The 17,160-nt window shown below is 39.0% G+C and overlaps 3 protein-coding genes across 5 annotated transcripts; 2 read left to right on the top strand and 1 right to left on the bottom strand.

Annotated features, from left to right (window-relative positions):
- The first annotated feature begins 656 nt into the window (after nt 1–656).
- LOC111336305 (uncharacterized) lies at nt 657–1,596 on the top strand. The gene has a single exon (XM_022942377.2). It carries the CDS (start codon nt 757–759, stop codon nt 1,447–1,449), a length of 693 nt encoding a protein of 230 aa, XP_022798112.1. The 5' UTR covers nt 657–756; the 3' UTR covers nt 1,450–1,596.
- A 2,427-nt stretch (nt 1,597–4,023) lies between these two features.
- LOC111336304 (inositol monophosphatase 3) lies at nt 4,024–7,224 on the bottom strand. Its single transcript, XM_022942376.2, has 2 exons — nt 6,918–7,224; nt 4,024–4,971 (listed from the first exon to the last, which is right to left on the bottom strand). Exons 1-2 carry the CDS (start codon nt 7,191–7,193, stop codon nt 4,168–4,170), a joined length of 1,080 nt encoding a protein of 359 aa, XP_022798111.2. The 5' UTR covers nt 7,194–7,224; the 3' UTR covers nt 4,024–4,167.
- A 151-nt stretch (nt 7,225–7,375) lies between these two features.
- On the top strand, nt 7,376–16,874 carry LOC111336320 (uncharacterized). Of its 3 annotated transcripts, none has more exons than XM_022942399.2 (14): nt 7,376–7,743; nt 8,026–8,399; nt 9,362–9,467; nt 9,583–10,359; nt 10,761–10,852; nt 11,406–11,474; nt 11,564–11,671; nt 12,337–12,477; nt 12,844–12,895; nt 13,509–14,245; nt 14,952–15,023; nt 15,323–15,422; nt 15,532–16,078; nt 16,302–16,874. In XM_022942399.2, coding segments are annotated over exons 1-14 (3,396 nt in total). In that variant the 5' UTR covers nt 7,376–7,523; the 3' UTR covers nt 16,303–16,874. The 3 variants fall into 3 exon arrangements, with proteins under 3 accessions (XP_022798134.2, XP_022798133.2, XP_022798132.2); XM_022942398.2 differs by having other exon boundaries at nt 9,580–10,359; nt 15,532–16,071; XM_022942397.2 differs by having other exon boundaries at nt 9,580–10,359.
- The last annotated feature ends 286 nt before the right edge of the window (nt 16,875–17,160 follow it).

The raw sequence follows: 17,160 nt of genomic DNA, 5'->3' as shown, positions 1-17,160 counted from the left end.
GGAAGGAGGGTACTTAATGGAGAGGGGCACTTATTATTCTCTTGTGCTGATTCCGCTGTAGTTTAAGCTTATAATGTTTTGAAGAAAATGACAGTGGAAACATGCTCTCCTTATATCCTCACCATTTAAGAAATTTTGGGAAGAGAAGGTGGGGGGGGGGGGGGGAGGTACTTACTTGAGAGGATGAATGTTTGACATCATGAACTGGGGAGCTGGGCGCCTATACACCGAATGCAAATATGGCGTCCAGTTTGAATTGCCATTGTTCTTTGTTCTGGACTGACTAGCCCCGTCTTCACGTGGAAACACATAAGGATTATTACATGTGTGAGAGGCTAGTCAGTCCAGAACAATGGCAATTCAAATTGGACGCCATATTTGCATTCGGTGTATTCGGGGGAGGGCGCCTATTCGGTGGCGCCCGGGGCGCTTATTAGAGCATAGGCGCTTATTGTATCTCTGGTACAACTGGGCGAGTCATGACCTGAAAGATCTATAAATCTGTGAGACAGAGCAGTTATTTTTTTCATCCTTGCAATGCTAAATCTCCCCTCTTTCATTCAAGATTCCAGAGGTTTTCGGTCCACTTTTTTTAGTGCTTCGAAAAATTTAACTAGCATGCTCTGCATTAAATAATTTAAACTAGATACCAGTCTTTCCTGTTACGCAATTAGAAAGATGGCGGCCGTGTTGCACCACGTGGCGACATAACGGTTCGCCGATGTTTGCCGGTTCTTACCGTTTTAACGACTCATCATGGCACGAGGAACTTTTTACACGGAGGCTTCAGATACAAGCGACTCAAATTGTGAGAAAAGTCGAAAATGTGCTCGTCCTGACTCAGTACACACCGATTGCAACAAGTCAAAAGTGTTAAATCCTGTTGCCTTGGACTGTGAAATGGTTGGCGTGGGTGACGAGAAGACGAGTGCTTTGGCTCGGTGTAGCGTTGTTAACTACGAAGGTGACGTTCTTTACGACGTTTATGTCAAACCTGATAAACCTATAACGGACTATAGAACACAGTGGAGTGGAATACGACCCAAACATATGAACAATGCAATCTCCTTCCGATTGGCAAGAAAGAAAGTCAAAAGATTGATCAAGAAACGTAAACTCGTGGGACATGCGTTACAATTCGATTTGAAAGTTCTAAAACTTAAACATCCTTCGGATCTTGTCAGAGACACTTCGAAGCACATACCTTTGCGAGCCTTAGCTGGTTTTCCGCGGAATTCTACGCCATCTTTAAAACGACTCACGAGACAATTGTTAAAGTGGGACATTCAGGTGAACGAACATAGTTCGGTGGAAGATGCTAGTGCTGCCATGCTGTTGTACAGGAAGTGTGAGGTTCAGTGGGAAAAGGACGTTAAAGGCAAAAGTGGCCAGTCTTATTTGGAAGATGCCTACTGGCCAAACTGGACAGAAACAACAGCAAATTCCTAAATTTCAAGTGATTTTAAATTAAATACCAAAGGTCTTGTTACATGCCTGAATCTTCAGTAGTTGTGCATTAATCAATTTTAAGCTGGAGGCAGGGGATCCTAGGCATATACAGGGCGTTTGAATCAACTCAATTTTAATGGCAATCCCCTTCTACAGTTATGAAAAATGAGTGAAATAGAATGAATTGTTTGTACCCTGAGCAAACAATGGCTGTCTTCTACTGTTGGTATTCTTAGTTGAGTGCATGCAAGGATGTGGTAAGGTCCCATTCCTCTTTGCAAAGAATTCAAACATCCCTACCCCAAGGCCCAGATTTTGTTCAGAAATGCATGCAGAAAAGAAATGGCAAAATTTCATGAAATCTGCCAAGCTAAAGTCGCCTTGATAAACTTGACTAAAATTCATTAAAATTGTCAATTCTGCCAAGCTGATTTGCTGCAACAAATTTGACTAATATTTACCAAAATTGTCAAATCTATGATCATCCACTTGATTTGACAATTTTGATGAAATTTTGCCATATCGTAATTGCCTGCATCCCTTGACATATTAGGTGATTTTTTTTTTAGTGAACTTCTCAAGGGTAGGGAGGAAAGTAGACCCAACTACATACTTAGTGTTACAATCTGAAGTTAAAGTGTGAAAATGTTTCCACATAGTACATTGATTAAAGTTGAGATTGGAACCCTGTATTCTTGTGTGTTTTCAAAGTATATATTTTTTTCAACATTCCCAAAAGCAACATAATAAAATATAACCAAAATGTTATTTGGAGTTATTACAGATACAGTTTACAACAGAATGGTAAAGAGGAAAATAATGCACAACTTTCAAGCATGAATGTAAGTGACCATTGACTAAAAAAAAGCACAGTTAGGGAAATATGGATCTACTGTATTCCTTTAGAAATTTGTGAAATGCCGTAATGAAGGGTAATGAACTCGGGGACCTTTTCAATTCAGAAATGACAGAAACAATTGACCACTTTCATAAATGGCTGCCGGATTGATATTCTTTTGTTTAAATTTAAATTAGCCTTTCTGGCCTCGTTCTCCAGTTCAAAATTCAAAAGAATGCATTATCTCAAGCGAGGCTAGTGAGGCTAATTTGAATTTAAACAAAAGAATATCAATCCGGCAGCCATTTATGAAAGTGGTGTATTATACACTTTGTTAAAAAAAAATACTTAACTGAAATTCCTTACTGGAAGAGAATTGTGTGTTTACTAGTGTGAAGGTTTTCCTCATTCCTTGACAGGTAGACATAGGTAGTACATTGTGGCCCTTAACGCATACAAAGGCCACTACTGTACAAGGGCATAGCCAGGGGGGTCCTGGGGTGCCCATGACCCCCCCCTTGGTAGGTTTTCTTTAGAGCAAACAACCTACAATATTCAGGTGGTGAAAACGCCATGACAATATCTTGGCTGTAAAAGCCATTGATATGGGCCTTCATGCCGCCATAATACGACTGAGCCCGCTGATACACACGGGAGAGCATCGCTGTAAATGGTGAGTAGCCTCTGTGACCCCCCCCCCCCCTTTGCAAAATCCTGGCTACGTCCGTGACTGTAAGAATAGGAGAGTTACGTGTGAATGTAGCAAGTGGTTTGTAAGACAGACGCCAAGGGCCTGTGATGGAGTGCTACAAACTAACTAGCATAGTGTCTTCCATGAAAAAAATTTAATGCATTTGTTGTTGTTCTTTATATTATCATTATCCCAAAGATATATTACTTTTGTCACATCAGTTTTTGCAAGACGGATTTAATAACTAATAAAAACATAAAGTAAAAACATTTAGAAGAGAGTTAGATGGTAATTAGTATGATTCCCCTTATCAATAAGTCAAATGTTTTTTGACATGACTGATTGTTCATCAAAAATTAAGTACAATGACTTCATAGAGGTCTTGTGACCATGTTCTGCACATTTCACAAGACACCCAATCCTCCCACACCCGAACAACTTAAATAGTACTGCTATAAAAGCCAAAATGCAATTACAATAAAATTTTAGGCATTAACCCTGAAACTCCCAAAAATCTTATAATCAGTTCTCCCATCTAGCTGCAAGAATTTGGTGTTAAATCAAACCTGATAGGTTTGAGTATTCTCATTACCTGTTGGCTCGATAATATGTAGAAATTATAGGGAGAAGTTACATGTTAACCACTTCTATGAGTTAGAGAGTTAAGTCTGCACAAAACTGTTGACCTTTCAATGTATTTGAAATACCAACTCCTTGTCATACATACTGTAATTGTGCTGCAAATACAATATTAAATAACACTTAAGTAAAAAGTAACGCTTGTAGTTTGAAAAATGCTTTGTGCACTAGAGTGATATCCCTGCCATAGATTCATTTCACTAGCAGCAGAGAAAACATTTGCATTGTATAATTAAAATACAACAGATGAAAAAAGTATGATACAGGTTTTCTTTGTCATAAATTTTGAAAAATTTACATTGATGCTAATGAATCTTAAGTAACCCATATTTCTTCCTTTCTTTATGTTGCTCTGCAACATACACTGTACAAGTTAAAAACCCTACACAATAAAGATTTCTCCTTCAAATATTCCCTAATTGGATGCCGTCAACTAATTCAAGTGCCTCTTTACATTATGTATGCACTAAATTTCAAAATACTCTAGTTTTTGCTTATAGCTAAAGGCAATAAATTATCAATAAATTAGGACCACTGTATTTTCCCATTCCTATGATTTTAATCCATGTGCGAGCTTCTCTTGATACTCTGCATGATTGTGTAATGCTGCAACAAGTCCTTTCTCGTTAGCTGGTTTAGAACCATCACCATACTCAATTTCTTCATTATCTAATGTTGTCATCTTTCCCCCAAGTGTTCTCAACAAGGCATCTCCTGAGCAGATGTCCCATTTTTTGATTAGTGTTACGTGAACATAACAATTGGCTTTATCCTCAAATAGCGACAAAACCTTGTACCCTGCTCCACCCGCGGGTATCACCATGGATTGAGGACCAAACGCTGACCGAACCGTGGCATTTACTTTACCAGCATGAGACCTTGAAACAATGACCTTTGGCATTTTCAAAGCAGAATCTTTTTCTGGTGGCACATCTATATTACCTGAGGATCCGTGGCCAACCCAAGCCCAGTACGTCTCCTGAAGAAAAGGTTTATGAATTATCCCTGCTACAGGCTTTCCATTAACGACGATACAAATCATTGTGGTAACATATTGAACAAGATTTTCTGTATATTCTTGTGTGGCATCTAGTGGGTCTATCCATATGAGAAGACTGCCAGCAGATACAACCTCATCTTCCTTGTTATGGAGCTTGCCATCAAGCTTAATTTCAGAGATATCAGGAGATTTGACATCTTTTAAATCGACATCACCATGGTCATGTTCTTCAGACACCACATTTAACCTCGGAAATTCCTTCTTAAAGCCATAATACATAGCCCGATGAGATAACATGTCTCCCTGTGTTACAGGATTGTTGGCTCCTTCAAGAGTTTGTCCCTTGCTTTCCTCCTGTAAATCAAGAACAATGATCAACCACAAATAGAAACTTTTACAGTAGTTACTGTATTAATTTGATTAATCCAAGACCTGATTGTCAATTCTCCTCTTTGGCTGCAACACATTTCCTTGCAAATGAGTTGTGACAATTTGGTGTTAGATTAAGATAACAAATTCTACCTGATTAGTTTGAGTATTCTCATTATCTGTATGCTGGATAATGTATGGATACAATAGGGAGAAGTTAGATCTCAATCACTTCTAGGAGTTAAAGGGTTATGTACCTAACCTTGAATAAGCACCCACTCTGAATATGAGAAAAGTTGATATGTGCTCAGCCTCAAATCAGCACCCACGAGGTTTGCATGATTGTTAAAACAATTCTGAATGCTGAATCAATTCACTTGTGCATCTTAACCTGTTACTGGTAAAGTATATGTTGTAGTTCAATTTTATCCTTGGTTCAAATTTTATTTTCCTTTGTTCTCGGTCATGTTAATGTATGATAATGAGTTTGAAACAAAGGAAAATAAATTTGAACCAAGGATAAAATTGAACTACAACATATACATTAAACTTCCACTCAAAACTGGGAAGTGACTATCATGAGCATGGTTCTTTTGAAGGTAATAATTTCAATAAATTTTTTAATTTCCAGCAGCACCTGAAGAAAGCAGACTACCCAGCATTTTTGACTGGCTTCCAGCTCTAATTGATATCTCTGAGCAAATGGATTGTATTAGGAAACTTTAAAAGCTTTGTGAGATCTGGGCTAGTTCAAACCTTAATCTTTCCAAGTATTGAGCTCAGATACCTACTTAGGTCAACTCAAATAATTCAGTTTGATGCTTGCTTAAGACATAAAACACAATTTGTCCAACACATTAGAGTGAGAACAAAGTTGTGGAACACAAAGACAAATTAGTCTAATATCAAGTGTCATATTTGGCACACGAAAAGTTTGATATTTGAATGGAAGTTGTTAGACTGTCAAACTTCCCATGGAAATCACTAAAATCCAACCCACATTGCACAAACTCATAGGAAAAAAAAGACTAAATGTGATTATATCGGCATAAAGCATTTATAAGTAAACAACATTAGCATATGGTTTTATATTCTACTTCCTGAAATTGCTTGAAATTTGTAAATGTCTAATTCTTTAAAGGAGTTTGAATGAACTTTTTTGTGGAAATTTTCTGAAAATCGTTTGGTTACTGGGTATAAAGCCAGAGGATTATAAAGCCAGAGGTTAGTTTTACGTGCTAATTATATCCTCTTAGGCTTTTTCCTTTGTGCTTTTTTTTCTTACAAAGATATTATCTCAACCCAATTCACACAAACACTGACCTTTTATGTACTCAACTGAAGGAATTAGACTTCTTACAAAGAGCAAATGAGAAGGTTTAATATTAAACTGGGCCTACATCTATTTTTCAAAAAAATACAGACCGAATTCTATCAAAATTTTTATGCCCTACAGATTTTACCAGCACAGAAAATCAATTCATACATGTAGACGCCATTTATGTCTACAATAACTGGTTTTAATTAACTTCACTATAATTAATCCATTTACTGTCGCTGGAATGCTCACAACCTTACGGTATAAATTAGCAACACATTCCACGTTGTCAGTTGTCAGGAACAAGCTGTATGTGTCTGCCACATCACATATAATGCATATATTAACTTTAGGTCCACCAGTTCAGTTTTACCAATAATTTATAACATTCAGAAATGACACTAGAAGAGAAGGGGTTATCTATGTAAGTGCCTGTGCTACTCAACTTTATCGCGATCATTAAAATTAAACCTTGCAGCTTCTTAAACCCTATCTAAAAACAAATAATCTTTCTAAACATTCACACTTCACAACTTGTGAATTAATAATTGCTTTTTGCGTATAGAGTATGCAGCTTTAAGAGACTCAAAGATATGTCTGCACTTATACTTACCCCTAAATCTTCACCTTTGCGGATCTTTCGAACGACATCCCCCCCTTTCTCGGCAAGATGAATTGCAGTTTTGATCAATTTCTCTATCGATACTGTGTCTTCGCCTTCAAAGTATCTCTGGGAGAATTCCCCACTTCCACCATCTGTGGATAAGTAATAGATTATTGCGACGAAAACAAGTCCTAGAACAACAATTCCGATAGGAGACAGCTTTATTTGAGCAGCTCCCATCGTGGCGATATACGGAGAAACTTTAATACGCTCTTCCACCAACATGAATACTTGGTCCCAACTTTAACAGCCTCGATTTCACAATAAATTAGCCTCGACCTTGAACATCTTGAACTTTAACACGTCACATTTTCACATGATCTCATATCGTCAATGTGATTGGCCAATGTTTATGAAATTGACGAATGGGAGTTCAAAACTAAAGAAGTGAAACGTTGGAACGAATTTCGAACTTGGTGATCACACATTCGTGAGCTTACTTATCGTTTTCCAAGTTAAAATCAGAAATTATCATTTATTGTCTAGACAGCAATTAATCTCTTGTCAAATTTGAAAAATAAGTAGTTCTATTTTAAGTCAGTATAAGCTCAGACTATGGAAGACATCGCAAGGAAGAAATTTACGTACGATCATGTATCTTCGTACAAGGCTCGCGGAAAAGTTGGAGCTTCAGATCGTAATTTTCGAGCTCAGCGTGCAAGTGAAAAACGTCATCTGTCCCGGATGGATGCAATCTCAAAACGAAGGAGAATGCCTCTATCTCCACTTGCCGATGAAAACGTGGTTGACAAGTGTACGACAGCGGGAGAAAACGGTACGTAAACGTGATTGTGGTGGAATATTGAATGTGCTTACTGTTATTGGTATCACAGCGAAATTAGCTGAAGTTCTCCAACAGTAACTGGTGAAGTTGTTGATTTGTTTTGGATTAAGTAATTATCACTTGATTTCTTTTGTTTTTCATCCTCTTCACTTGTCTGCTTGATATTGTATGAATATTGTAAGAAAAAAATTCCATCTTGGTCACTCAGTTTTGTTAAAGGGTTACCCCTGGTGATTGTAGCATTAGTCACAACTAATAACGTTCTTCCTTAAGGCGATGAGCTTCAGGATAAAGCTTCAAAACCACAGCTCAGCAGAAGGGAACAGTTAGTCAAGTGGCAAGAGGAGCGAAAACTAAAGAAGGGTTCTGAGTCCCAGAAAAAGAAGTCTTTTGTGGTGCGTCATGTCAAACACCAAGAAGATGCTGCTCTTTATTCCATTATTTCAGTGAAGAAATTGAACAGAGGACTTACTCAACCAGTTAAACCTGACCCATGTGCTGCCAACAAACCTGACAAACGGGTCACTAGGGCATCAGCTAGGATTGCTACAAAGGAATCAAGTAAAGCAACTAATCTGAAAAGTAATATGGTCAAAAAGGTGGAGCCCAAATCTAAAGCCGCACATAATAATAAGTTAAAGGAAAAGGTTAGTTACTGCATTACATTGTTTTGTATGGAATATAGCACAGGGCTGTCATCTGGCAGATGCCAGGTGCCACAGGCTACCAATATTTGTCTTAGAGAAATTGTTAGTAATAACTGATTTTATGAAAGCTATCAAGACCTTGGCACTCTTGTTTTTTGAGACAAGATAATCCAGGTGTAAATGAAAGGTTGCATGGAAAAACCTTGAGCAGGTAGAAATGGTCTCCTAAATTCTCCTTCCCTCTGCTTTTAATTTCTTTGTAATAACCCAAAGAGAAGTTGATGTTCCATCAAGTTTTAATGGAGCATTTTATTCCAAACATTCCTTGAAGTCACTCTCCAAGTCTGAAAGAGCACAGCTTTGCAGTAATCAGGGTTGCCACGGTCAGGGAAAAGTCAGGGAAAAACAAAAATTTTTCAAGGTCAGGGAAAAGTCAGGGAATTTTACAAAAAGTCAGGGAAAATCTTAGTTCTCATCAAAGTCAGTGAAAATTCAGTGAATTTTGTTTTGAGGGTTCCACAAAGGTTCTGAAGTAGTCGATCGGGTGTCGCAAATCGGATAGAAAGCTTAAAAGCGACGGAGAAATGTAAAAGTGGATTTGGCCTGTTTGATAATTAATTTAATTCAAGGTCAGTGAAAAATGTTTTGAGGTCAGGGAAAAGTCAGGGAAATTTTTGGGTTCTAATGAGTGGCAACCCTGGTAATGGTTAAGTTTGGAGTTCTGAGTACATGATCATATTTAGAGAAGAACACTGAAGCTTGAGTCCTTCATAAAGTCTGACAAATGACTAAGCCAACTTCTACTTTAACTGACAACTCCCATCAGCTGATACTCAGTTATATGGTCCATGGATGTAAAATCTTTAACTAAATGTATGTGTGTGAAATTTTGACTTTATATTTGTAATCAAGCTTATGCATGTAACATACTGTATTCCTCTTATGTCTGTAACTTTTGTTAGGCTAAACTCAGCTCAGACAGGACTGGTAGGGTCACAGGGCAAAGTGTTCAAATGAAGTTATCTTCAACAGGCAAAAATGTTGCAGTCTCTCAGTTCAGTGAGAAAGGTAAATGAATGAAGAACTTATTTTGGATTTCTTATCTTTGGGCTCACCTTAAAAAAAAAATGGTTTTTCTACTATATTCAATACAAGTTAATTTGTTTCATTTTTGGTACAGCAGAGCCACAGAACCAAGTTAAAACAAGATCTCAAGTCAAGAAACTTCAAGAGAAATTGACAAGAAGTGTTAAGGATACCCAACAAATTTCACTTGAAGGAACCAAACCAGAGTTTACAAAATTGAATTTACCAGCTATGGAAAACATAAAGAATACTGTTTCATTTGGTAGAGGTAGCTCAGAAGGTGTGGAGAGGGGTGTGCAAAATCAAGGATCAGAATTACAGCTGCCATCTCTTGCTCCCAAAGATTTTCAGTTCACTGCTCCTGGTGGCATCAACACCTTCACATACTTATCAAAAACATTCAAGTTTCAACCACTTAGCCCAAAGAGTGCAGCAGAATTCATATTCCCAACATCCGCATCTTTTTTTAGTCCCAACGAGGGCAAGTCAACTGAACCAATGCAGACAGAAAGTACAGCTTGGGGAAACCCTGTGGCAGTTTGTCATATGAATAGTACACATGATGAAAAAGAGGATGGTGGACAACAGATGGATGATCGTAAAGTGGAGAAGTGCGACAGCTCTAACGGCCAGGAAGATAGTCATGTAGACATGAAAAATGGCACTGCATCTTGTCCAACAGATGCCAAAATGATCGTAAACAGCCAAGGACAGTCTACATTAGTCAAAGAAGCAGATGATGTCAGTGATCTAGACTCTCAACAGGATGCATCATACTTTAGGGATCTTGTGGCAAAGGAGACTGACAGGTTGAATGAAATCTGTTCAAAGTGGGAGAGAATTAATACTGATGAAGAAAATCTCAGTGAGGAAGGTATAGTGTAGAATGTTCTACAGTCTTTCTAAAGTTAATTTCGAGCCCAAATGGTGATTCTATTAAAAATAAGTTTGTTGAATATTCCTTGATTTACCTACATTGACTTTTGCATGTATTTATTGGTGATATAATTCAAGCTTTGGTGAAATAAAACTGTTGTGAAAAAGTAGTTCTCTCTGATCTGCAACTAGAAATACTAAGGGAATGTTTACACCATTCAGTTCATGCTACATCTCTTGGGAACAGGTGGCACAGTGTTTTGATAATGATCGCTGTTTCACTTAATCCAAGACCTGACAAAATGGCTGTTACATGTGTATCTCAAAATGTCCCAAATACCAGGAAGTAAAAAAAAAAATATATATTGCATCTCAGATCAATGTTTTTAATTTCTTTAGTGACTGGGCAAATAAGGACAGTAATTGGTCAAGCCCAGCTGTTAATTGATCAGAGGTTTCGTCAGTTTTCTGGCCTCATAGACCTGAGTGAGGTGAGTTAGTTTATGTCCCTACATTAACTTGGTACCAGAAGAAAGTTCCTTCAACCTTCGCTTTTAAGATCTGATTTTTAATTCTCCCCTCTAGTTGCTGCACACTTCTTTGTAATTGGTTATGAGAATTTATAGTTAGATCAAGATAAAAACCTCTACCTGATTAGTTTGAATATTCTCATGGTCTGTTTGCTAGATAATGTATGGATATTTTAGGGAGAAGTTACGTGTTAATCATCTCTGGGAGTTAAAGGGTTAAGGCTTGCCACAACGGCACAGGTAAATCCTGTTTGAACCTGCAGACCACATGGCAAAAACTTTCTCTTTATATAGTGCATTTGAATTTCAAAGTGAAGTACTCAAGTGAATTTATGAGAGCACTTGTTCACAATGAACACAATGAATGTGCCTGCCTATGATGTAGATGACATTTTTTATTGGAATTTACTGGCTCTACTTCATCATTCTTGGAACATGATCAGTATGTATTGCTTGTAATTTTTTGTAGCTTGTAAGAAGTAAAGTTTTTATGTAAAACTTTTGTTTTCTGTAGGACAAAACTGCTGAAAAGCAAGCCACTGCCTCTGACCTCCAAGGCTTCTGGGAAATGATCTATTTTCAGGTAGCTATATGAAGTATATAATTTACCTTTTTCTTTTCTAAAGTCTGTTTGGTAGAGAACATATTAGGTATTCTTTGTTAACCTTTCAGGTTGAAGACGTGAATGCTAAATTTCATGCACTGGAGAAGTTGAAAGAAAACAATTGGCAAGAAGAAGAAAGGAAGACAAAAAAATCCTTGAAGAAGACTAAAACAAAGGTAGCTTTGTAACCACGGTAGCACATATGAAAGTTTTAAAGTTTTCCTGTGTCAATACAAGTTAAGGTTATCTCAGTATAAAGAATTATTTTAAAAAGATGGTGCAATGGTTTGGGAAGTCTACTTTTCAATGTTTTATGTCCCAGATGAAGGTGCTCTTTTCATGGACATGCATAACTGCAGTTACAGGCTAGCTAGAGATGTCAAGTGCATCACGTGGTATTAATTGTTACCCCTGAGATCAGAATGGAAGTTCTTCATACTGGTCTTTATATATATTTTCTATGATACTGGCAAGGAGAAATTGTTTAACAATCAAGAGCTTTTTTTAGTTGGTGACTAAAAATGTGTTGTTTGACCTTAATGTTCGATTTAAAAAAAAAATCTCATCACCTTTAATAGTAACATCCTCGTGAGGTTTTTCAGAAACTATTTACAAACTTTTTACAATTTATAAAAACATAAATAACGATAAAACTCATGGTCAGAATTTAAGATAGTATTCCACCAAGTTCTAGAGCTTATAAAGGAAATGTCTGATTTAGGATGATAGTGTAGAATGAAATTAGGTGCTTGTCACTCTTAGAAGTTGAAGGGTTGCTAAGCTTCTTGTTCATTGCAATTATGTTTTAAGGAGGAATTAATTTTGATTTGGTACCGATTAGAAACTATCCGCAAATGTTGGCGCTAAAGTTGACAACAAAGCGGCTGCGACAAGAAACAGAATTCAAGAAATGAGAATGGCAATGAAGGCAAAGATGGCTGAAGAAAAGGAGAAATTAAGAGCCGAAAAACGACATCAACAGGTAAACGTTTTAATTTCTTGTTTCATGTAGCTGCTCATGTAGATCTATCAAAAGGATGCTGGAAACAAACGAAGGTTCCTTTCGCGAGAAACGCAATGGATTGCTGCGCACGCACACACTTGCCCTTGAGACAACTTCGTGGAAGAAATACACCAAAAAAAGTAACGAACACCAGTTACAGAAAATAATTGAATGTCTCAGAGAGAAAAATGAGCGAGGTTGCGTTTGATGGCAAACAGTACCATTATGGAGAATTACACGTATTTCGGAAAATTCCGTGCTAAATGGCTGTATTAGAAGTCGTAATTTGTGTTCTCGTTCTGTTGGTCAAATAGTCAGGTTTTCTTTGATTTTAATCCAATTTAGGAAGAGGCTTTTGTTACTATTCTAACGCCTGTGAAAAAGAGCAAAAGAAATGGTAAGTTGCTTGACAAAGACAACTGTCTATCTTCTGTATTTTATAACTCTGTAGGCGGATTCAATCTTGCCCACGGTCAAATTGCCCACCAAGCCCGAACTCATCCAGGTTTCCACTTTACGAAACGACCAAGAAAAGTGCCAAACCCAGATGGGATACAGGTTCTTGATTGGTTGAAAATCCTTGCATTTATTAGTCAGGCTTTCCCCTAAGCTTGCTGGTACCCGCTTTGTTCCCAGGGTCCTCTATCGTCTTTCTTCATGAAAAGAAGAGAGAGGAACCTGGGACTTGGCCGGCCGCTATCTTGACCCGGCGCCTGACTGGGAATGCCTTGGTGACAAGAATGAGTTTGGAGAGAGGCAGCTGCTATCGGCAATTGTCTTACCCAAGAACACCACGCACCGGCCAGAGTTCAGCGCGCATACTTTCGTGTTTCAAACATGGGAGTTGATAACCAAAGGAATACATCACTGGCAATTAAAACTGAAACGCCCGGGAAGTGAAATTTGTTGACGTTTATAAACAGAAAGCTATACCTAAAAAGGCGAATGTTTTATTGTTTGGCGTGCAATGTGTATTTGTTGTGTCATGACCTTGTTCAAATGTGTTGCAGATGGTAGCGATGAGGTGGTATTAACACCAGTGCGCCGATCCATCCGTAAGACGCCACAGTTACGTGTTATGGCTGGTAACAGCACGCCCGTGATAGTGACCACACCCAAGATTATCAGTGAGGACAGCACTAGGCTAAGACTTACTCCAGACAATGGCATTCAACCGAGCGAAATGGTTGTTACAGGAACTAGAATGAAACTTGAAGAACCAAGCGAGGAAAGTGTGTGTGAAATGGAGTGCAAGAAAGAAGACGACGAAATGCATTGCGATTTCGAACAGGGGAAGCAAGAAGTTTTAAAATCTGCTTGTAAAACCACACAGGACAAACCTCGAAAGACACCAGGAAAAGTTACTTTCCAATCGCCCGGTCATGAGATCACACCTGCATGTGCAGCTCACGAAAGAGTTGGTAGTCCGATGGAGACCGCTGATGAAGATAATGCAAACTCGGGCGAAAGCAAAGCTAAGAGGTTAACCCCGCGCCGTTTCTCGGCGCGCAAATGCCGCAGTCGGTCAGGAACACCTTATTACCAGCAGAGGCCTCGACGAAGAGTCTCTGCTATCCACGAGGGTGATCCACGCGGAACAGAAAGCACAGAATGCAGCTCATCCGAATCTGACGCCGAAGCCAAACCTACAACACAGTGCCCCAGGTCGGGATTGAGAAGGTCATTGAGGAGAACGCCTTCTAAATACCGAGATTCAGCGCCTTTGGAGACTGCGATTGCGGGAAAGGTAAGCTTTTAAGTTCGATGTATCGGGGCAATTTTTTCAATCGAGTGTCGAAATTTGTCCGGGATTACTTTGGTGTTGTCTAACTTCGTTGCGTGAATGCTCTGGAAAACTAGCGCTACCCTCTTCAATTCTTGAGCTTCAGGCTTCGGAGTAGCGATATTTGATTTCCTTACATACATGCATACATACATACATACATACATACATACATACATACATACATACATACATACATACATACATACATACATACATACATACATACATACATACATACATACATACATACATACATACATACATACATACATACATACATACGTACATACATACGTTAGTTGACCACTCCCCATGGGGGCTTTTCAGGGCCAATTCCCACCCATCCCACCCCAAGGTAGGACGTCCACAACACAGTATTCTCGTGCGTGGGAAATTAACGTCTCCTACCCCTAACCCTGCAGGAGACGGGGCCTACGGTTTATTCGTCCTTATCCGAGAAGACTAGAATATCTATCCATTTCTTGATTATAGAAAGGTAGCAAATTCTCCTCACTTATTTTAAGACCATGAGTGTCGGTCCGGCCGGGGCTCGAACCCTCGACCTCCCTCACAACACAATCCGGCGCTCTAACCAATTGAGCTAACCGGGAGGCTTCCTTAACGGAAACCTTACTATGTTGCCTGTTATCTCTCTTTTTTCGAGCAGACACCCGAAGAAATTTCAGTAAAACTGTTCCAAACAACGGAGGAGCCTTCTGCAAGTGACTCGTCCAAAAATGTGAGTCGACCGGCAATTCTAATATATTGCTATCCAAATAGAGAACTTAGATTTTGGCGAAGAAAACAAGCCTGGGTAGAAAAAGGAGGGAATATTTTCACTGCGCGTAGGTCATTCTGTAAAATAAGGCTTTTTAGTTTCGGCAGACTAGAATGCGTCAGTTTTGTTTCAATCGCGTATTCCTTAGAAAAAAAAAAACTATTTTACCCGGTTTCTTTCTATGCGAGCGCCCTTCGCTATAGCCACTGTATTAAAGAAGGGTTACGGTAAATTCTAAAACATGTGATCTCGATCCAAAGGGTCAAGAACCAGATGCATTCTGTAGATATCTATGTCCGTCCTCGTCGGATGAAGAAGACATTGGAAAGAAACCTGTGGACTCAGTAGAGCACGTGGATGGTAAGTTGAAAGCCATTGGTTGGTTGTTGACTAATGAGACTGTCTTCTTTTGGGAGTCTCCACCTACAAAATAAGCTTATCACTTGGTTCATTTTTTTTTTTTTTTTAGAGATTGTGTTTGACGACAAAGAACCAAAATTGGAAGACGCCGATCTCGGCGCAGATGTCAACCTCACTCCGCCAGACGAACCCGTGACTTTTCTCAAGCCTTCCATCACTAAAAGCGAACCCAAGACTGGTAGGACACCCATACACATCCTCAGGTACCTTTCAGACATGGACACACCTACACCAAACTCCCGCCAAATAACGCCCATGCCGAAGACCACGATATTTGTTTCCCCCTCTGAGAACAGCAAGACTCCTGCACTTGGGGACAGTTTAGGGATGATGTCACCGGCAAACGTGGTGCGACGATTTCCTGCCAGTAATGATGGCTCGCCGCTCGTTACGCTGACCGCATTGCCTCGAAAGGAAGGCTCAGCCGGTGTGACGCCACGCAGTCAATTGGCTGCGTTTAATCTTGACTCCCCAGCGAGGAGTGAGAAGCGACGAGACTCTGTCTTCTTTGCTCCCATGTCAACCTCTGTGGTTGGAGCTGTGGATAACCTAATGTCCTTTTCGCCAGTTGTAGAAGCAAACGAATCAGGTTCGTGGTAGGTCTTTTATCAATAAGTTGATTTTTATTTGTTTGTTTTGATACCTTGATATAAACAGGTGTAATTGAAGGGATAGGTTTGCCAAGTTTTTCCCATCAGAGCGGTTGGTCTTACCGAACACCTCTGTATAACAGAGAACTTCTCTAAATGAATCAATGGCTTAATCGGCTTCTTCTGACAAAAGTAGGCACCTTAACCTTCACATTCTTTTCCTTTTCAGATTAGTGGACTCCTCCAAATTTGTGATACTCTCATATGCAAGCAGAATCGTTAGATGGCGGGATATCTCACTCCTGGACTAAAACAGTTAAAAAGAGTTGTTTTTAGATTAATTCTCTCATGTAAGTGTTCAGTCTAATTTCTTAAAAATTGTGGCCGTCTCTGCCACTTTTCAGAAAGCAAATTTTCTAAGAAGCGAGACAATCGAAGACCGTCCCGTTTGTCCTTTTACATTTTTGGTATAATACATATTTTTGAATATTTACATTGAATTCGAGAGTAGTTCTTCATCACGGTAGGGTGGTCGAATTATCCTTTTACAATTAATGTACATTATTTTGGGGACAAAATGTGATGGTAATGGGAATGTTTTAGCGGAAAATATTTCCTAAAATCCCATCTTTCGAACCGCTCATTTTAATTGTACGAATGGTAAGGTATTACTTGGTGTAAATATGGCGCTTCGTCATTTCAAGCTAACCTTAATTATGCTCTACAGTTGAGTGTAACACTCTTCTTTCTTTTTACTTTCACCGTTATCCGTGTTATGTAAATAATAAACATTAAAAGTGTATTACTGGTTCTGTTTCTCCTGATGTTATTGTTACCAAGTATTTCAGGTGACGCAAGGAGCGGCTTCTCTGTCGAGATGTAGGTAAAGTCACCCACTCGCTCAAAGTTGACCCAGTTTTCAAAGCATGAAGCGACTTGAGATGCTGTAACTCCCTCTGGGTGTAAATCTGATTAGATGTACGCGATTTTGGCTCTAAAATCAATCTGCCAATCGAGTTGCCAATGCTGAGCTCGAAGGATACCCCTCTCTCCCTAGCCTGCACTCTTGTCAGGGGGAGAGGTAAAGT

The sequence above is a fragment of the Stylophora pistillata genome, chromosome 13, assembly GCF_964205215.1.
Source record: "Stylophora pistillata chromosome 13, jaStyPist1.2, whole genome shotgun sequence".
NCBI lineage: Eukaryota > Metazoa > Cnidaria > Anthozoa > Scleractinia > Pocilloporidae > Stylophora > Stylophora pistillata.
This window is presented reverse-complemented; position numbering and strand designations above follow the sequence as displayed.